At 36.1% G+C, this 23384-nt stretch overlaps 2 protein-coding genes across 2 annotated transcripts in view; both read right to left on the bottom strand.

Annotated features, from left to right (window-relative positions):
* Positions 1-1676, bottom strand: part of LOC110465882 (peripheral-type benzodiazepine receptor-associated protein 1-like) — a 212055-nt gene extending 210379 nt beyond the window's left edge. Inside the window, exon 1 of the mRNA XM_021522010.1 lies at positions 991-1676. The gene's annotated coding sequence lies outside the window, so the exon portion shown is untranslated. The remainder of the gene's footprint in view (positions 1-990) is intronic.
* A 6382-nt stretch (positions 1677-8058) lies between these two features.
* Positions 8059-18876, bottom strand: LOC110465873. Its single transcript, XM_021521999.1, has 3 exons — positions 17383-18876; positions 9651-13693; positions 8059-9416 (listed from the first exon to the last, which is right to left on the bottom strand). The coding sequence occupies exon 3, from the start codon at positions 9387-9389 to the stop codon at positions 8202-8204; it is 1188 nt and encodes a 395-aa protein (XP_021377674.1). The 5' UTR covers positions 9390-9416; positions 9651-13693; positions 17383-18876; the 3' UTR covers positions 8059-8201.
* Between the last annotated feature and the right edge of the window lie 4508 nt (positions 18877-23384).

The raw sequence follows: 23384 nt of genomic DNA, 5'->3' as shown, positions 1-23384 counted from the left end.
AGTAAATTGTCTTCTCTATCCTTCATGCCATACTTGCCCTGGTAGGGGCCGGATTTACCTCAGGGCGGGGCTCGTCCGGCCCCCAACTCTCTCGACCTAAAAAGTCCAATAGTTCCCAAAATATGGTCTTGTTTAAGATTTGTTTATTAGTTTATGAAAGACAATACATTTCTTTTCTAAATGACATATATAAATATGCATTTCAACAGTATATAGTACATGCCTTCCATAACGTCTTGAAAAAAGAAAAGGGGCCGTGTTTGCCCCGGTCCCCCCTACACATGTATTATACATGTGTAGGGGAGACCGGGGCAAGTCCTGCCCCTGTTTTAAAACTATATTATAAATTACAACATATCATTATCTCAGACATCAGGCCGTGGGAAATGGCTACTGAGACGTTCTAGAAAACAAAATGTTCATGGGGGAGACCCCCCAGACCCCCCTTACGGGAGGGGGAAGACCGACTCCCGTACCCTCCCCCTGCTCGCGCTTCGGGGGGGGGGGGGCTGCCTACGGCAACCCCATGTCGGGGCTTACACATGGTAAAGGGGCTAGCTACGCGCCTGTCTATTGTGTACCCCTCCTCCCTCAACAAGAAACAAGAGTGTGTACTGTACCCTATCACTCCAAACCAATCCAATATATTTTATCAGACTTCTTTCCTGTAGTACTAGCCCAGGCATATATACCACAGTGATTCAGCCGGTTTTTTTACACCCCACATATGTTTCATAAAGTTTTATCAAACTGAGTGCTTAGTTTATAGGATGGGTGTAGATTCCATCCACAGGACAATTAAATTACACCCAACTGTTATAATGAAATGACCCCTCCCAAGGAGGCAACACTGAAATGACACCACTTGTCAAAGTTGTGTGCCTGGGGAAGAACAACAGTTTCACATTAAATGTTTAGTTATGATAAACATTGATCATTCTTTCGTCTCCAACGACTTCACGTAATATTACGATCTACCTGGTTAGTTACCTGTCGTCCAAGACTGTCCTGCATCCACGTGCCAGCAATCTGCATGGCCATCCCCCGCTCAAGTCAACAGTGGAACTCTTCAATCTTCATCAAAGCGTTCATAGTAACGTCACCTCAATACAATCCCCCGATATATAGAGGTGTCCTATATAGATCTATCAGATCACAGTGCCGTATTGTTTACGACTAAACCATTGTTTTATATTCTAAAACATTTAATTCCACTATTGACGAAATAAACAATAAATAAGATCCTCCATTTGTCGAAATGTATCCACACACACGATTTAAATTTAGCAATATGCAAGCACCAGCAGGCATTCAGAATGCACACACATATATACACAGCCGATCCACATGGTTAGTGCGACGAAACAATCAATTTTCCTGTGTATGACACACCTGTCCTGTTTATATCCGTATTCCGGACCAAGCGTTAGCTTGTCTTCGAAGTTGAATGAGTTTCCCTTCCGACGTTTTTGTCATTGAAATAATTTTCCCGGCTAAGATCTATATGTACACGAAGCAGACCATGTTCGAGTTATTTTGGAAGCATTTTGGTAATCCGCCAAGTGACTCGTATGAAAGTCACGTGATATAAATACCTGTACTATAAGGTTATGTTTACCTGAATGGCCCATTGCATTTAAAGAGGATATATTTACTTTCACCTGTTCACTATGTAGATCTAGCTATAAGTGATTTCCACTGAACCAAATACACATGCTGAAACTTGCTAAATTATGTGATCACAAAGGACAGACGTATTAGCATTTTAATGATATATACATCGGTACCAGCACGCCTGTTGTCATATACATTATGTACTGTGTAGTGTATATTGAAAAGTTTTACCTGAATAACATACATTTCATATTATGATATATTTATACGTATACGTGCTTTGTGTTACATTTTAATGTTTAGGATTTAAATACCACGGATCATGAACGATTTTATTGTAAAAATGACACCTACTTATTTATAATGTATTGTATAATCTATATTTAGCTATACACATATACTAATTGAGAAATAAATGAAAACAATCATTTAAAAAAAAACATTTTTGAAGCTTAGTGGTGCTTTCTGATGGCTTCTGATGGCGTTGTTCTATATATTACCACAGACTAAGATAGCAATTTCGTGATATTACGTTCTTTTTTTCAGATTTTCTGAAACAATAAAAGAAGCTGAATTTAATTGATATGACATAAATTAAATTAGTGTCGACAAAATTAAAGACTTCAATTAATGTTCACGAATACTTTTAATTGTTGAACAGCATCACTCAGAATTATGAAATCTCCCAACAAGCCTGTTACGAGGAGGTATTGTTAAACCATTAAATTCAAAATAGTATGTGGGGAAATTTGACGTACATGTACATGCAACTGCTCATTTGCTTAAATGGCATCATGCTAAAATAAAAGTCTATGCTGGGACAAAATATAAAGAACAGGCGAGGAGTAACATATATGGCGGATGATGGTATTTCACCCCGAGCAATGTCAGGTTACATCTAATAGGCTATCTCCAAGAATTTAAGCGGGAAATTCGGCTATCTTTATCTTTGCACCCATTTCGAGAAATACCTAGGTCTAAGGAAGCATCGTCAGTTCAGACCTTAGCTGGAGCAATTGTGATTTGAAAAGCGTGCAACACATCCATGAAACTACCAAATTATTTAGCTTTTTGTATACAAAGAACTATAAACATAAAGTGAACCAGGACCGCACCGTTTGTCACCCTGGTAAAATACTGACCGCTTATTACCGACTCAATTAGGGAGAAATTCTCTTCATCTCATTAGGTAAAGTGTAAGACTAATAAACCAGATGTCCAGGGTTCGACTCCTAGCGGAGGCATTGGGAAAAAAGCAATGACCTCTGTTACATGACACTTTCTGTACCGCTTCGACTTGGGATCCTTTTTTCTTCAGGGAGACTTCAGGAGACTCGACAGGGTCTACCGTCGAGCAGCAAGGTGGTGTGGGATATCGTTACGAACAATCTGCTTGTAGCTTACCGATGTGTCTCACAACTCCTTAAACTGACTCCTATAACGTCAGTGGGAAACAGGTTTTATTCCCACACATATTTACAGTATGCACAACAGTTATGAGGCCCAATGAAATCTGCTTATCATTTAGAAAGACAAACTTTATATGTATTTGATAAAACAGAGATTTCTTGGATTTTTTATGTCTTATTTCCCAAGCTCATTATAGGGGAACATTTCAAATTGTTCACTCGTTCACGCAAAATATTGACCGAGTATAATGATTTTTCTCTAGTTACAGTACAAAGACACTAAAATAGAATGAAACTCGTCGTTTATTTCGTTCATTCCTTTTCCATATTTCCCATCTTCCAATTTCTGTTGACAATTTTATTCTGAATTTGCAATACAATTATATATTTTGATCATTCAAAAAACTAGATACTTTCAAAACATTCCAGCTTCGATTCAGACATACATGAGATTAATAGATCTTCGGTGTCTGGAGTATAGTGCGATGTTTTTTCTGGGTTTAAGGGCTTAATGCATGGCCATACTACATGTGTCATGTGTAACTCAAGATAAAATAACGTGATTATGGACGCCACAGACTTGCAAGCACACAGTTTAGGATGAAAACTGACAATGTATCATGACGTCACAAGGGGATTATAACTTGACAATGTACTATAAACTGACATCATACTCAAATAACTAGACAATGAAAGCACAGGGACCTGATAATTTGTTACATGGGTTTAGGTCATATTTTGGTAAAAATGCCACCCCAAAAGTATATATCATCCCATTTGGGATCGGGGTACTTTTACCGAAAGATAATGTAAACACCCAACTCTGAACTGCTTAGTTTAGGTCCAAATATAGCTGTAACAATTTATCAGGTCCTGTGAATGAAAGCACTTAGCCAGTACTCCGAAAATGGATATGGAAAAATTCGTGGCTAGTGAATAATTATAAACAAGAAATCACAAAAGTATTGGATCAGTATATGCCAAGCCGAGTTTCCTCCCTTGAACTAGCACGGAAACCCTGTGTACAATGCTGCAGATTGTTTAACCTTCGGTAAAATAGCACACAACCTCTTAGTCATGGTATATATCAGGGTTTACTATATAATCAAACTATCAACCAATGAAAATGTGTCTAGAATGCCATCTCAGGATATTACCTTAATGTACATAGTACCACAGGGACATGAAGATTTGTTACAGCTAAATTTGGACCTAAATTAGTCTGTTCAGAGTAATTAGGTTACACGTTTTTGGGGTTTAGATAAACTTTCGGTAAAAAATATACCCCCTCTCCTATATTATCATTGGGGGTGGCATTTTTACCGAAAATAGATCTAAACCCTTAAACGTGTGTAAAATTAGTCTGAACACCTTAGTTTAGGTAAAAACATAACTAACAGATTCTCAGGTCCCTGTGTATTGTGCCATACCTAATAAACCGGCGGAAAACAGAAGAAAGTCGCGAGGGAAAGCAGTAGTACCATAGGACAGAACAGATCGTTTCAAAGGACCAAACTAGCAATATCGGAAAGTGAGCAATCTTCTCGCTTTGCCTCAGCGAGATTTTAAATTCAATTAAATAGAGGAATATTCCACAAGATCCCCATGGATCGGAAAGGATGTATACCCCTCCGAGTTAACGCTTCTGACCAAAGACTTCAGCTCAGTTTTCATTGATAAAAGAACGTTAATTTGGTGAGATTAACTTTCCAGCTGATATTGTCAACGCGTCTACGTCGGATGGCATTCGATTTGAAGGTGAGCATCCACAATCTTGATCAAATGTCCAATGATGAGTTGCTCGTTATATTTGCAAAGACTCAAACTAAATTGTGTGATATTGATAATAACATTTGAAACTGTGTGTAAAATGTCTGTTTCTTTTGCTTAGCTCCATCACCAAAAAGTCTCATGATGAATCCATTGTTCCACTGTTTCCAAAAACAGCCGTCGTTTGCTCACTTTTGAAGAAACCTGCTTTAGACAAAAACAAAATGAAAAACTACCAACCTGTGTCGAACTTGTTTTTCTTATCGCAATTACAGAAGAAAGGTGACTGCTGAGCGACTTGTGAAGCAGCTTATCAGTTTTCTTTACGGCAGTGTGCACTCTGCTCTCCGTCCATGTTACTCAAAAGGAACTGCTCTCCGTCCATGTTACTCAAAAGGAACTGCTCTTCGGAGAGTGCATGAGTTAGGAGTCCTTATACCAAAAGTTCTTCCGTGGAATTTTTATCTTTTGACCATTTGTTTCTTGTACATTCGATATGTACTGTAATTTTATGTTCATGGGTAAGTTTTGACCATGGAGTCATTATAAGCAAGAAATCACAAACAGAAGGTGTAGTTCCTGTATATTTAATAGAAAAAGTCAAACGACATATGCCAAACGGAGTTGTCTCCCTTTAATAAGGTTAGGAACATTTAATACATCTCAACAAATATAACTTTTATATATAAAAGAAAATCATAGCTTTCAGTTAATTTCATCTGGTAATCTCTTTTTTATTTATACCCGTATAAACACATACATATTTTCATTTAATTATATGGCGTGACGTTGATCGAGAATATACACAAAATAAAATGCAATTTGTATTATTGAGTTTAAAGATGAATGCAAGACACACGCATACATTTACACCTATACAATTTTGTATTCGATACAGTAAGCCGAAAAATGAAATACATTGCACCATACAGATGTGTTGTCCTTCTAGGATCCATCGGTGATGCTACATGGAAAAAAAGGTTGAAAATGCAAATTGTTCAAAACTATTGTTGAAACAGCAGGTGTTTTGCATAAACCATGTAATTAAATGATTTTCAAAAAATAGAGGGGTACTGATTAATTTCAAATGAATAATAAGTAAAGTGTTTATACTATGTACCATGCTACTACTTAACAGAGGTTGCTGTGAACATCAAGGTTACGGCCGGCAAACATCGGGTACTAAGCAATACACCAGCAGAGTCTATCACCCTGTATCTCGAAACATGAACGCAAGGCAAACACATGATAGGACCTATCAAGGGGAGGTGCCCACAAGGAAATTCAAAGCCATAGCAAGAACGTAAAGTTGCAGAATAAGATCTACTTTTTTAGAAAATAATAAGTGAAACAAAACCGCATTATAAGCACCCTCTCTTTGATAATTGATACAGTATGCCAAAATTAATAATTCTGCACCACACGGCTATACATATTGATTTAAGTGGAGTTGGGGGTTACGTTATTAAACCTGCATACATCGTCTCGTTTGATTTGATATGATTTACTTAAATTGTTATTTTCAGCTGGATAACATAGAAGTATATAGATAGTATGTTCTCACTGTTAAAGGTTTCTCACTCCTTACCAGTGGTATATAAGATTTGCTGTGGAATAACTCCTTAGTCCGTCCCCATGAGATATAGGCACTTTAGTGAAATACTTTCTACTTTTGTCTAGGTAAGGCTCATTAGTTTTAACTTCAACAAAGGATAATAATAATAGAATCTTCCCCTACCTTGAGGGTGTGCTAAAGAAATCTCTAATCCGAGAGGTGATTTAATTGGTTGTCAAACCCGAGGCTCTGTCGAGGGTTAGACAACTTAATAATCACCCCGAGGGTTGCATATTTCCCTGTTTCACTCTTAAATTTTTTTTAAAGTTTTTTTTCTACCATCCTATTATTTCAGTTACAACTTAACTGACAGAAGTCACATTTGTAAACAAAAGCATATTTGGCGTACGAAATTTCGTAATTCACCTTTTATGACGTCAGAATCGCCGTTCTCTTTTTATGACGTTATGATTTTGTGCGTGCTATTTTGCACGAGGCTTTCTCCGCACTGGGGGATACAATCTGATCATGATCTCGACTAAAACAAGAGACGTACCTGTGAAGGAAGGAAAAAAAGATACCCCCAGCAGTGTCTGCAGCTGGAGCTATCAATAAAACAAATTGAAAAAAATGCGTTGATTTATTATTACATAATATCGTAAATAGATTTAATTAAAAGTTAATTAAAAAGGCGGTGTATGAAACATTTTCTTAGTTATAGGTATGTTACATTATGTGTACTTTGTAAATAATAATCAGTGCATAGAACATATTACATTATTTAGTCCATTTTATATGTTCCATACATTATATATAATATAATACACGTACAAGGAAATGTCATACGAAATGTCTTCAACATATGAAATAATGAGTGGGTCATATTTACACATTGTTTATGATATTTTTTAAAGACAGGAAAATGTGAAACAAAACATGCTGTCAAGACAAATATCAAAATATATCGCAGCTTCTTAATACATTTTCTGGTATAATATTTGAAGAAGAAAGCATAATAATTCGTTCTAAGCTATCAATAATTGGTTCTACATTGTTTCGCCCATGCAGTTCGAATGCAAAATTTGATTTTCCCAATGTATCCTACTGTATTTCTTTCGAGGCGGCCAATACGGGGACTCTACCAATCCAGGGATGACGTTAGCTGTTGATAGGACGTTCAACCCAACCAAACCATTTCTTTTCTCTCGTTTCTCTAGGCAACCGTCTTCACATGTACTGTATGTTACCTGTTGCGAGGGTAAATAAAACCACACAAGGAAACAAATATACACATGTAAAGCTTCTTGCTTATCAATATAGAGATACTTAGTAAAAAAAAAACATACATATGCCATGCCATGACACATCACAGGGGAAAATTGTTTATTTGACTTATTACGGAGTGTTATCTACCAGTATTGTAGATATCAAATATCGTAAACATCTCAAGTACCGACGAAAATCTGAAAAACACGCCAGCCGGTAATAGTATTCTATGGTAAAGATTCCATAGAGTGCCACCAAGGACAACTTTTTCAACATTCCTGATGCCTGGAAACGAAGTAAGTACGAAGCTATCTACGATCCAATAATTAATATTGATAACTGTAAGGAATATCAATACACAATCCAGTACGTGGATGTTTAAATGTTGGTTAGATTTTCGACATCTGTTGGCATGAAGCAGAAACACAACTTGCAGATAAACTTGTACGAGTCCGAAAACGTGCGATATTATTGTCGATTCCGAGGTGCTATCTGGCGACAAGTTACCTGTTAGAATTTCACAGAAGCCCATCATGATCATAGCAAAAGCAGACGATAGGTAAACGTTCTCACTGACCGTCAGGAGTTTAGGTTCCCGATCTGGTATACAATAATGAACAAGACAATAAAATCCCACCAAAATCGCCCCGATCGTAGCGGCATAATTCGACTAAACCAAATTGTTCTATAACCAGTCGAATTTGGCCACTGTTTGGGTGCATCACCCAAACAACGTAACAAATAACGTTTCCTATTGTAACAACGATACTTAGCACTAGGACAATGAGATGATACACTGTTCGGGTGACTCCGTGTCTAGATAGACTGTTTTCGGGATTTTGATTTGCGTTTCCTAGGAGCGGATTTCGTTCCGTATCGTTCAAAGTATAATTCGATTCAACATTGTCCCGATACGTTCGAGAGTCGTCTCTTGAGAAGGTCCCTTCAGAAGAGGTCTGTAGAGTATTTGGAGACCACATCTCAAATAGCAACATTGTAGACAACAAACAAAACTCAAGTAAACATGGATCTAAAATTGGGTTTGAAATGTCGAGAAGGAATCCAATAGTCTCGTTTCGTAGACAGGCAAGTATTTTACTGTTGTTTCGGAAGTGTTTGCCTGGAATGTTCTCAGGGAATGATTCGTTGTCTGTGATGATGCTATGCAACCATACAGACACATTCGCACCCACAAGGATAAATAATGAGTAACGGACGGATGTTGAACACTTCATTTGAAACTGAACAAAGTAATTGATGAAAGTTATTTGTATGAATAAAATAATCGTCAAAATGACATTGAAAATTCCTCTGGAGTACCAGAAAACATCACCCCCTCCGTCAATCTTTTGACTTAAAATATCACATTGGAATTGCTGTCCTGCAAGGAAAGCAGAAAGCCAGCCCGAACCTATTCCAAATATCCAGAGGAAGATTAACTGTAGCTTGGTAACACTTCTCTCTTGTCTCCTCAACACCACACGGCCAAGTCCGTATGTTTTTATAAAACATCCTACGATAGCACATGCAAACATACCTAATACCATGATCACAGCCAGTAAAATGAAAACGATCGCAAGACGCTTGTCTTGGCCAATATCGATATCCTTGCTGAAGGTTAATATGATGACGGTTGCGAGGAAGATGAGGAAGAAAACTAAGGACGATAGGGTACCGTCATAATACCGGGAGCCATTCTGTCGCCTCCGATAGTTCCCCGCCGTGATTGGTAGGACCACAACTGATGTAATTAGCTCGCTACAGGAATTCCCCATTTCAATGGAAGTCCTGTATCAGATTTTCTAAAATAATGAAAAAAATATGCTGTTATAATACATTTCAAGGGAACTAACTCGTTCTGTATTCGCTCTGTAATTTTACCGGTGCTTGTGCATTATAGGATGACGTTTGTTTTGAATTTTTTAAGCCGTATGTAAATATGTCTCATACACCATCCCTATTGAAGGAAAGAGAATATTTACAACGTAAACATAATGTTTAACATAGATACATTTTTTCTACACTAAATGTATTACCGTTAGTTTAATTTGGTTCGGTATCCAGTATCCTCCGAGATCTCCGGGAAGGATAAACAAGTCTGCAACACTATGTGTGTTGCATACGTGTCATGTTACCTAACGACCTTGATACACGTATACGACACTAAACCAGTAAGGTGTGAATATTCTTTTCACAAATAACTAGACAATTTTTGATACAGGTACTCCTGGAAATAATGATCTATAGGTTTCCAAATAAACATAGAATTAAAGCAGGTAGTATTGCTTGTAAAAATGAAAACAGGAAGTAAATTATACGTTTGGAGAAACAGTGTATTTCTTGTCATGGTTCAGTAACCTTAACCGCCTATACACACAAGTAATATAACATTTATTTTTGGATGCAGATTTGCACACGTCCGCTTTCTTTAGTACAAGTTGCATGGAACGTAAATGGTGTAAATGAGATATTACAGTACTGTGATACACGTATACACACAAAATGTAGACTTAGAAGATCTTTTTATCTGATCATGTCATATTCTACCAACGACTAAATAATATATATGAGATATACTGTTATTACAATGTACTCTCACACACCCTCAATTAATAAAAAATAATAATAATATTACTAATAGACATTCTTTTTTGAGGATAAATACATGTTTAGCCATGGGCTAATCTTCCATATAGCCCTCTTAATGCAATACATGTGTTAATTATTTGATAAACATGATGAATATTTATATATATAAGAAACACACAATAGCATAACATATATAGTATCATAACTTTCTAAGACACGATCACATTACAACTATTATCACGGCTGTCTTGAGTTAAGAATATCACAAAATGCACAATTATCATGCAAAGTTCTTTCATTAATTAAATGGCACATGCCTAATTTACACCAATCCTAACATAGCAAAAACATAAAAATTGACCTAGTTATATGCTTATGTAGCATAATTTTAAACAAAATTGGTTTCATTTCATGCTAATTTTAAAATGTATGAGAATGTTTAACAAGTTTCTGCTTAAAATTGTTTAATGTATTGACACTCTTTAACTCTTCTTTCTTCTTGAAGTACATTCCATTGATGAACTGTTGAATATCAACAATGAAAAAAGGTTTGGAATAAAATGTTTTTCTATACACATGTGATTTGCTTACGAAAACCTAGTACTGTTTGTATGGACATTCCTAGCTAGACAAATAAATTCTGCTAAGTAATTTGGTACTTATCCATTTCGTCATTTAAATAACATACATAATATTCTAACTTTCAACTGCTTCTCGATTGGCATCCAATTTAAAGCTTAACACATGGCCTTGGATGGAGTGTCTTGTGGAACATCTAAAATAGATATGGCTGCTTGTTTTTGAGCCTTAGATAAAAATGTAGACAATAAGCTGCTTTTTAATATAATTATGCCACAACAACTAAAACGTGTACTGTGTAAATGAGACATAACGATAATGTGGCACGGTCATTCACACCACATGTAGACTAAGAAGCTCTTGTTACGTAATAGTTTCGTCACAATTTAATATTGTATATTGACAATCATTGTTATATCTCTTACACATCTTCAATTATAATGTAGACTATACACTGGTTTTTAACATAATCATGTCACAAAAGTTTAAAACGTGTACTGTAAACCTGCAAAGTTTACGCCCAGTTAATTTGTCGCCCTCAACGGTTGAAATGTACATTCGCCCAATGTCCAACCCGCAAAATTTATTCTGGGTATCGATTAATTATTTTATTTTATTCATGTCCGTATACATTCATTTACATCCCTATTTAACTAAATAATTTGGTAATGACTTAAATAGAATTAATCAGTTACATAATGTAGGTAATATGTATATCAACATTTTACTTTCTACACAAACAATATACGTATTCAACATGTTGCAACGTTTCAAGATCGACTGGTCCCTTTGTTTATCCATCATAGGTTGACAAAGCGACCAGTCGGTACCAAATGTTTATTGCGCTCAATGTAAAAAAACAAGAAGCAGGAAGCATGTAACCTTTTCCATGTATTCTCAATTGCATAACATTTGGAAAAAAAATAACTACTACATTTTAATGATATTCTGATTAAATTGACACATGTATATTTTTATTTTTTTGACACGTGACGGAGTGCTATCCACAAGTACCTGTAGACCTAAAATGTTGTAACCATCTCAAGTACCGATGAAAATCTGAAGCTCACAAGGATATATATTTCAACATTCCTGATGCCTGGAAACGTTGTAAGTTCATTTTGATAACTAGAAGAAATATCAATACACAATCCAGTAGATAAATATTTAAATGTTGGTTAGATTTTCGACATCTGTTGGCGTGAAGCAGATAAGCAAATTGCAGATAAACATGTACGAGTACGAAAACGTGCGAAATAATTGTCAACTCTTAGTTGCTATCTGGCGACAAGTTACTCGTTAGGATATCACAGACGTCCATCATGTTCCTAGCAAAAGCGGACTTAAGGTAAACGTACTCACTGACCTTTACGGATGAAGGTTTTCCATTTGGCTTACATTGATGAAAAAGGCAGTAAAGACTCGCGAGGAATGTCACTATCGCACAGGAATACTCGACTACACCATATGGTTTCATTTTGCCTCAGTGCACCAACCAAACTATATAACCGATAACGTTACCTATGGTAAGATCGAAACTAAAAAAAGTGGACAGCGAGATGATACTCAGTTCGGGTGATTTCTTGTTTAGACAGACTGTTGTATATTCTGTTGGGGTATTCTTTGTTTAGACAGACTGTTGTATATTCTGTTCGGGTGATTCCTTTTTAGACAGACTGTTTTATACGTTGTTCGGGTGATTCCTTGTTTAGACAGACTGTTGTATACTCTGTTTGGGTGATTCCTTGTTTAGACAGACTGTTGTATATTCTGTTGGGGTGATTCTTTGTTTAGACAGACTGTTGTATATTCTGTTCGGGTGATTCCTTTTTTAGACAGACTGTTTTATACGTTGTTCGGGTGATTCCTTCGCTAGACAGACTGTTGTATACTCTGTTTGGGTGATTCCTTCTCTAGACAGACTGTTGTATACTCTGTTTGGGTGATTCCTTGTTTAGACAGACTGTTGTATATTCTATTCGGATGGTTCCGTCTCTAGACAGTCTTCGTGGTATGTAATTTCTCAGGAGAGGATATATTTCTGCTTCATTTAAAGAATTACTATTGTAACAATGTCCTGATGCATTAGAGATGCGCCACAAAACGTCCTCTGAAGACAACGTCTCCAATTACTTTCTTGTAGACAACAAATAAAAAAAACTCCTGCTTACACGTACCTAGAATTAGTTTGGATTGGCTGAGAAAAGCCTGACTTTTAAAGCTTGTAGGAATTTCAATTTTGTATCGTGAAACTGTTTATCTAGATCATTTGAAGAGAATGATTCGTTATCTATTACGACGCTATGCAGCCATACAGAAACAGTCGCACTGCTTATAAACATATATTGTGTAAGGGAAGAATGTAGAACGTTTCAGCTGTAAATAAACAAGACAAGTGACGGAAATTATTCCTGCGAATGGCATTGCCAGCGTAATAGTATAAAGCATGATATACCAGGCATTGACCCTCAGGATATTGAAATCGAACTGACTGTAATATAAGAAAGCTAAAGACAAGCTGGAAACCTTTCCACAAATCCAAAACACGATTAATTTTACTTTTGGAATATTTTCAACAATACAGAAACAGTCATGGCAGTTATTTTTCGTGGCACATCCGTGAGAAACAAGGGAAAGCATTCTGCAGATCTTGATCATGGCTAGTACATCTAAAGCATACACTTTTTGCCAACGCGTACTTTCGGCAATATTTATATCATTGTTGAAAGTTAATACAAGAATGATCGTAAGGAAAATGAGGGAGAAAAATATGGCGGTTTGGTACCGTTATAGTACCATAAACCCCTGTGTCGCCACCGATCGTTCCACGCCGTGAGTAGTAGAGCCACTATTGATGTGGTCAGCTCGCTACAACCATTCCCCATTCCAATGGAAGTCCTGTATCAGATCTCTGAAATAATCCAAAATTATTTTGTTAATTATTTTATCTTAAAAAAGACTGTTCTGTTGGGATTTGGTTTGGTCTGGTTTTATTTTGTTTGACGTCTTATTATCAGCTAAGGTCATTTAAGTACATGTCTTCATGTGTGCTATGTATGCTTGCATGTGTGTATGTGTGCCGGAGGCAGGGTATTTTGGTGTAGTTGCCTCCCTGTGATAGCGCGGATCTGATGTCGACTTTATAGTGCTATCTCACTGAAATACCATGCCGAAGGCACAGCATTCTGCACGGTCATATTATACTGACAACGGGTTAACCGGTTCGGATGATGAACCCATCAAGGCTAGATTGTTACAAAAGTTCCCTGATTAAATTGTAGCCACTTTTAATTAGATGTTTTGTTTCTTGATGCACGATACGCTGATGTTACCCTTACATACGATCTGTAAAGTAAATAGCTATAAATAGCTACTGGTATCACTTACATAGTTTCTGTTATATATAGTTCTCTATATACATATGGTAGGTGATTCAGGTCTATCGAATTTCATTTATTCAACTAAATCACCTGTTTTATTTTGATTCCAATTTGACAGTTATATATAACTCTTCCAGTTGGACACTAGATCTGATTTTGATGTATTGATGAACAGTTCTCTGTTTTACTTGGATGCATCATGTTTGTAAAATCTATTGCTTTGCTTGGCGTTGTCGATATAGACCCGACATATAGTGAAACCAAAGGCACATAGCTAAACGTATTGTGGAAATGCACGCATATTTTGAGGTAGGTACTATATATGCAGAAACAGATGCTCGGTAAATACTTATGGTTCAAAAACAAAGATTTAACTACATTAAGCCAAACAAAAATATTTGATGTTCGATAACCCTATCTCCCCTTACATTTCGTGTGCCTTTCCTAAACTTTTAAGGCAATTTTCAAAGCAGCACTGTAAACATATGAACCATATAAAACTCTTTGTTAAAATAAAATTTGTGACCTAAATTTTTCCGACATGTTACAGGGAACACACATATTTCTTGGGCATACGGACCGAGTATATATTTTTAACACCCTGCTGTGCCAAAATGAAACTGCAATTATGCGTATTATTATTCTTTTACTGTAATTTATTAGCACATTATTCAATCGGAAGTGAACTTTTTAAATAGTGTTCTTTATAACCTAAAACTGATCAGTAGTTCTAATAGGGCAGAGTCAGATTATAAAGATAAGAATGTTTACCTTTGAACTTCATGTCAATATTAAACATGTACAAAATAATAGCAATAAATAATCCCTTGCCCCAAACTGAAAAAAAGTATCTTCGAACTTTTCATAGCGTTGTGCCGGTCGGCCTAATACCTAAGAAATCTGTGTGATTATGTTTTGTACATAAAGTTAGAAACTGACAGTATTATTGTACCATTATTGTCACACGAATTTCACGTTAAATTCTTCATAATTGATATATTTGATGAGCTTTTAGCGTTCCATAAGTATGACATTTTAAAACCATAATGTGCGATGTTGTTGGAAGTCTATATTAACCAAATATCATTATCATTTGATTCTTAACGGCCCTTCAACACAACAGAACTCATTAGGGCCACTACAAGTATATAGAACATGTTTAAGACAATTACATCAAAATAACGAAAAGGTAAAAGGCAAACGTCAACTTCAAACATTGTAAAATTGGCTATGATTTAGTTTTAACTTTTTGAACAGACCAACAGTTTTTAGGTAGGTTAGAATTGTAGAGATACTGATTGTTTCGAAAAGTAATTTTAGATCTGTTATATTATTATAAAAACCTTTTGAATAAATATGCACTTGTAATGGTGACCTTTTGGGCTGCTGTGGAGAGTGTACTTTTGTATTGTGTTTCTTGTCAGTTGAATTTTAATTGTCTACAAAGAAATGTCCACTTTAACTTGAATTGCTTTGTTGAGTCATTCTTGAAGGGTTTGCCACAGACTAACAACGAGACGAATCTGATCTATATTATACAATGCATTTTCAGGAAAGATGCTTGGCCTGACGGCAGACTGTTAAAAGTCTTGAGTACCTGACGTTGGCATTGCAATATATTTTCATCATATTTCTCAAACTATTGAAATTCATTTATTACAGAATTGTTTGATTTTTAACATGATAATAATGGAAAAAAGGAAATAAAGACATTTTTCCATCGCAAATAGCGAAGAAAAACACCTGATTTTTAGAGAGAAATAAGAGACGTTTATGACAATAAAATATTTTTTATAAAATAAAACATCGATTAAAGTTTATTTATAATAGGTTTCTTATAATATCATATGCAAATTAGTGAGAAATTGATTTATTACAACAATGCTACATCCTTTCCCCTTATGCAAACAAAATATGTTTAGAGTGTTGACAATTCTTTATTGTCCATAGACACCAACGTCTAAAAAGTGATTTACAAAAAGTACCCGGCTTAATATGCAAATGAAAAATATGCGGACGGTATATCGTGGTAAAACCGTCGCAAATTGTTTCGATTGACCAATCGGAGGCTGTGTCACAATTCATATAAACTTGCAATGATTGATAGTTGTTTGTTTTTCGTTTTTTGTCTTTTTTTTTAGATATTGGTTTTTAAATATTTTGAAACAAATGTACACCATTGATTTAAACTCATTTTTGTATTTGGTACATTCATCATTCTGAAGTTTATATATTCCAAAATTTGCGTTCCGAAAAAGGAAAACTATTATTATTATCAAATGCTTAACGGCCCATCAAAACACAAGATAGGTCATTAGGGCCAACAAATGGTCGAACAAAAACCAATGTAAAATAAAAACATCAAACAAACTTAAAGATTATAAAGACAAACGTCAATTTGAAATTGAAAGTGGCTATGATGAATCACATTTTATTAAAAAGACCAACAGCTTTCAGATTGAAGAGACAATTATGTTTTCGAAAGGAGATTTAAGACATGTAATGTTATTATAGAAATGTTCTCGAGTTGACTTAAAGTCGATACAATCTAATAAGAAGTGTTTTACTTTAAATGGTTCCTGACACGCTATGCTTTGAGGCTTGACATCACGTTTATGCAAATAACAATGGGTAATGTATGAATGACCCATCCGAAGACGGGCAAGGTCAACCTCGTCTCGGTGCCTCACTCTGTAGCTAGTATGCCAATCACCGATTTTAGATTTAATAGATTAAGAAAGGAAAGTAGTACTGCATGTTGCTTAAATGCAATTAAGCATAATTAATTATTAATTAATTTACAAAATTTATTTATTTCTTTTTTTTTGCTGATTTCTCTTTTCTTTCCTGCTTATTATAAAGAAATATTTGAACAAAGCGATACCAGCGAGACATTATAATGAACGGTTATCCTAACTCAATTATTGTTCTCTTATGTAGTGTAAAGTTGTATACTGTTACTTGTGAAACCAAAAAGGAGATTTTAATTACTATACTCCACCCGGTTATGGTCCCTAAAGCGTCACCTTAGCGCAAACTAGTTTAAGATAGTCATGGTACACATTGGATTTATCCAGATCAAGGGAAAACATATTATCTGTTATCCAGTGTGTTTCTGATGAGAAGTTTTTTTTTCAATTATGTTATCGGTCGTATTATCGACAATGTCAGAGAATTATTACACTTAAATGCACATTTTCTCTATTGAATGTATTCTTACCGTTTCGTTAGTTTGAAACTATATCCAGTAACCTCCGATATCCCCGAGAATGACAAACAAGGCAGCAACACTAGGTTTATTGCACATGCGTAATGTCGCCTTATGATCTTGATACGTATAGTAAGGTATGTTAATCCAAAATTTCTTTGTCACAAATTACAGAACACTATTTGATACAGGCACTCCTGTTGTTTTAGAACAGTCAACTAGGACATGCAGGTTCCCGAAAAGGTATGGCAATCATCCGGGAAGGAGGTTTGTTGAACATGAAACAGGAAGTAAATTACACATTGAGAAAAGCGTGCGTATAAGTGTAATCGTTCAGGCGTAGAAACTGCGACATTTAATTTTCAATGGTAACTTGCACACATTCACATTCTTTATCATCAAACGTTTTATTTATACAGGAGACACCCTGTTCATACACCGACACAGACATTTACTTAAAAGCTACTTCTTCACCGAATTACGTATCAGTTCCCATAAAAACTAAAATGTTGTCTATGAGATATTCACTGTTAATATGCTGGCACACACATTTACATATTACACAGACTTAAAGGTTTACTCGTTATCTCAATGATTATGTTAATTTAACGTACAAACGTGTATAGAAGATACACAATTACTCTTGTACAATGTACATTTATTTTTTACGTTAAAAGGCAATCGCTATCTTTCGACTCTTATATAGCGGCGCCCTGATACAAAGTCATATTCTTTCGAAGCAACAGTTACTGGATTGTGATAAAGCAGTATTGCTTGAGGAGATTTGTGTAGAAACTGTCCAACATGCCCTATAGATAGTGGCAATTTTGTAAGAAAACAATACCTCTTGCAGCATGGCCGCCCAAATGAGTAAACAACCCCGACAACGGATCGCTATACACAGAAATAAATGACACAGGATTCTGAACAGATGTGTTGTCTGCCTTACTTCAGAGCTATTAACCTCATTATTTTTAATATAGAGACAGACAGACTGACAGACAGACAGACAAACGCCGCGCCAAATGATTACACTGCGTTTGAGCGTGACATCAGGACTTTGACGAATTATTTGTTATTTTTCAAAATAATGGCCTTAGGAAATGAAGAAAATGTCAGAAACGTCGCTTGAATACCCAAATGAATGTTTATAAGTCTTAATGGTGCTTGTTATCTTGGGTTCGTTTGATTAGTTAATTATTGTACCAATAAGAGTTCATCAAAAGCTTTGAAACCCGGGAATGTGAGTAATTACTTGTCGGTGATGATTTGTGCTGACGTGTCTTCCGATCAAAATGCAAAATTATGTATTTATACTACCTATACTAGTATCTTAGCAAGGCTATCTTCCAAGTTGTGTTTTCGCTCGTAATTTAATAACTCTAGAATTAAATCTTGTAAAAATTAAACCTTTTATGGTCCATTTCAATGGCAGTGTACACTAGTAGTATCATTGTTTTTTGTATTGGTTGATATTGCAATCAGTTAAAATGGAGAAAATAAACTAAAAATAGTTTATATCAATATATAAATATATAAAAATATTTTTTAGGGGCACAATATCAAGATATTGTGCCCCTAAAAAATATTTCATGAACACCGTCAAGGACTCTCGTAAAATAAATGGTTTGACAACATGTTAAGCACAGCTTACTCAATCGAATAAAAAACATAAAGGAACAAGAGGCCCATGCGCCTTAACGGTCACCTGAGTCCTACAGTATTTATTTTTTGTCGAGATATGAAGTGGAGATAATGATATCAATCATCCCTTCCAATTTGAGTCAAAAAATAGTGAAGTATAACGTTAAGTTAAGTTTGCCAGGACTATGACTCGATCATTGCTACCAAGTTTCAGTTAAATCGGCCCAGTTTTTCAAAGTGGCGCCCTTTGGGGGCTATATTGGAGTTCTGACCTCACCAACAATAACACTTTGTCAGGACCATGAGTTGATCGTTCATACTTACTTTCAGTAAACAGGCCCAGTAGAACTTGACTTTAAGTTTGAAATAGTTTTTAAAAATGGCGGCCGTGGTGGCCATATTGGATTTCTGATCGACCCAAAAAATAACAACACTTGGTCAGAGAGATGTCAATAACATTTCCATAAAGTATCAATGAAATCCCTTCTACAGTATTTCAGCTTAAGTTGAAAATTGAACATGCTTACGGACCACGCACGACGACGAACGAAGACGGATAGCAATACGTCACTTGAGCTAAAGCTCAGGTTACCTAAAAACTAGCAAACGGTTTTTTATCCATGGTAACAAGACATAGTCGCTTTCCTTCCTGTTTCAACTTCAAATAATAATACTGCATTAACGGTATGAGATCAAGTATAAATAAAATATTAAGTACATACACTTACACTAATAGACTTGTTTTGGCCTTATGGTCCTAACATAAAGCTCTGGGATAAAGAGAAAAAGATTGTTACTGAATATGAACGATTCCTGTATCACTGCCCCCCCCCCCCTAAACAATGCGTATTAAGTCATAGTGTTAGTGACTTGCTGGCTCGACGTCAACAGTATTTTGTCCAGATAACTATTTTCCTTGCTTTTTTCTCTACTTTCGCAAAAAATGCTTAACTTTTGAATCCCCTGAAATGCTCTTGTTTTAGTATTTAATAGGGTTCCGCGACTAAGAGTTAAGGCCCTTTGTTCAGATTATTAAGAAGCGTCCGCTTGGATCCCTGTATCACTGCATGCCTGCGGGTCGGGAGTCGAGAAAAACATTCACCGTTTGTTACACGCTGCATGTTCGTGGAAGTGAGGAAGACAACGGGTTCCGTCGTTAAAAATTGAAGCTGTTATTCTGGGTAGAATGCTGTGCCTGGTGTGTGCCTTCGGCATGGTTTTTCAGTGAGATAGCACTATAACGTCGGCATCAGATCCGCGCTTTCACAAGGTGGCAATTCCGCCAACGTAACATGCCTCAAGCACACATACACACATGCACGTGTGGCAGAGGCGGTTTTGGCCATTATCAATTTTAGAGTTATACACACCTTTGTATAACGTGACACTAGGTCATTTGGCTAGCGGAGATAGTGTGTTACCTCTAGGTTCCATTTATTAATACCGTGCGTTATTTGTATTATTTTAATTCCGGTTTTTTGTTACAGAACACTTAGTGATCTGTTTGTTGTCCTATTTCGCTGTCATGTTGGCGGACGTGGTTATATTTTGTTAGCCGCTTTGTGATTGGATGTTCGTCTCGGTTTCAGCCAATCATTCGTCACGTAGGATTTTGTTTAGTAGAGAATTGTGGTTAGAGACTACTTTCGCGGGCATTTAGTCGGGTAGTTCAAGGTGTTCGGGGCTCTGTTTTCTGGTCGGCTGCCGACTATAGTTCTTACCTCTACTCTCAGGTGAGGTAAGCCTCCTTATTGAGTCGTCCCGATAGCGTTAATCTTATAATCGTCCCGTCAGCGTCCGGTTTGTAGTGTGTTTGTCACTCGTTCCGCCAGCGGACTGTTTCTGTAGTACAAAGCTTTTGGGTAGGGGGGTTGGACATAATGTAGTGTGTGGTTTTGGGAATATGTCATTATATGAAGGGAAACACCTTAACAGGGGGGTAGTTATACCTAGGGCACACCAGTTTCATATTTAGTCTATACCTCATTCATTTCAACTTTATACTTTTTATCTCTCCTTTACGTTGAGATTCGTTGATAATTATTAGCAATTTTGGCCTTTTTGATAACTCTATACACTAGTCAGTATCTGGTACATGTAAGGGTTACCTCCACCCATTTGTGTTTATACATTATTACATTACAGTATTATTAGCTCACCTGGCACAAAGTGCCAAGTGAGCTTATGCCGTGGTGCGGCGTCCGTCGTCCGTCCGTCCGTCCGTCCGTCTGTCCGTCGTCCGTCCGTCGTCCGTCGTCAATATTTTACTTTAAACGACTTCTTCTTAATAACCGAAAGGCCTAGGGTGATGATATTTGGCCAGAAGCAAACTGGGATGAAGGGCTACCAAGTTTGTTCAAATAAATGACCTTCATCTATTTTCAAGGTCACAGGGGTCAAATATGTTAAAAACTTTAAACAACTTCTTCTCAATAACCAAAATGCCCAGGGTAATGATATTTGGCCAGTAGCATGCTGAGATAAAGGGCTACAAAGTTTGTTCAAATAAATGACCTTCACCCATATTCAAGGTCACAGGGGTCAAATATGTTAAAAACTTTAAACAACTTCTTCTGAATAACCAAAATGCCCTGGGTGATGATATTTAGTCAGTAGCATACTAGGATCAAGGGCTACCAAGTTTGTTTAAATGTATGACCTTGAATCATATTCAAGGTCACAAGGAGCAAATATGTTTAAAATATTTCAACAACTTGTTCTGAATAACCAAAAGGCTCAGGATGTTGATATTTAGTTAGTAGCATATGCTGGGATCAAGGACTACTATGTTTGTTAAAGTGAATGACTTTGACTTATATTCAAGGTCACAGGGGTCAAATTTGTTTAAAATCTTTAAACAACCTCTTATGAATAACCATGGGTCCCAGGATGTTTATACTTTGCAAGTTTCATCCTGAGATGAAAGGCTATACAATGTGTTCAACATAATGACTTTGTTCAACTTTCAATCACATGGGTGAAATGTTTTTAAAAAAATAATTGTCTTTTGAACGAATTTTAATCATAAATACTGATATTTTGCCTGTAGCTTTATTTTAGATCACTTTTAAGGTTACAAGTGTGAGTTTTATACCAGGTGAGCGATGCAGGCCCATTGGGCCTCCTGTTAGGACTAAGGCTTATGGCCGAAACTTGTTTCGTCTCATTGTAAATATCATCACCTTTTGGTTAATATATTCAATTGTAAAACTTTATATACATCTCTTTGTGGTTTTTCACTCTATGCCATTGGCACACCGAACCTGAGCATAGTAGGTGCTAATACAACTGGGTGGCGCCAATTCGAAAACCACACATTCGCATTATGTTCTTACGTCGAAGTAAGAACATAATGCGAATGTGTGGCGACACCCTCTTGTCAATGGCCCTAGCCCTACTACACATGCATACACAAACACATGGAGGCACGTCCTTAAATGACCTCAGCTGTTAACTGTTAACTGTTAGCTGTTAACGTTAAACAAAATAAAAACAAACCATCAATTCAGGCACAACACTAGATAATTCCAATGTACAGTATCCTGAATGATTTTGTTTTGGGTGTTATTATCATCATTGTTATTATTGGATTCTTATAGGCTAATCAACACGAAAGAGGTTATAAGGGCCAATAAGAAATAGATAATACATGTTAAAGAAATACACCGTAGATAATACATGTTAAAGGAAAATATATCAAACACACCAAAAGGTAAAACGTGTTTTACTGTATATGGCTCGTGACATGTTATGCATGACGCAGCTCAGGTTGAAGTGCAAAACAACTTTTGTGTTTCCTGTGATAAACCTGTTTACTCCCACTCTTTTTTAGCATGGTAATTGTGACTGCCTGCATGTATATTATAATTGAAATTGTCTAATATGCAAACCATGATCTTTATAAGCTGTTACATGTACTTTCTTTATATATATAGATATATATATACTAATATCCACATGTCTGTCAAAACATTTATTAATATTAGATGTTTTACTATCATGTCTGTGATAATGTTGAAATTGTAATTTCACTAACTAATATTTAACTAACAAGAGGACCTTTGCTTAACAGGTTTTATCCTCAGAAAATAAAGTTTATTATGTTTAATATTGTTATGCAGTTGGTCAGATGGACCAGTACGAGTCCTTGTCTAGCCCTGTCGTACTTGTACTTTTATAACATAGACCACTGTCATTAATACCCCGACCCCCAACCCGTTTGATATTTTTAGCATCGATCCTGGAAAATGTGTTCAACATGCTCTCAGAGTTTAAGTGAATTAAAAAGGCTGTTTATTCCTCACTTTAAAGTTATGATTAAGGTTCAAATATTTTTTCTGTTGTATTTAAAACTCACCTGCCCGAGGGCA

The sequence above is a fragment of the Mizuhopecten yessoensis genome, unplaced genomic scaffold (assembly GCF_002113885.1).
Source record: "Mizuhopecten yessoensis strain PY_sf001 unplaced genomic scaffold, ASM211388v2 scaffold11103, whole genome shotgun sequence".
In the NCBI taxonomy this organism is placed as follows: Eukaryota; Metazoa; Mollusca; class Bivalvia; order Pectinida; family Pectinidae; genus Mizuhopecten; species Mizuhopecten yessoensis.
The sequence above is the reverse complement of the archived record's forward strand: the minus strand, read 5'-3'. Positions and strand labels throughout refer to the sequence as shown.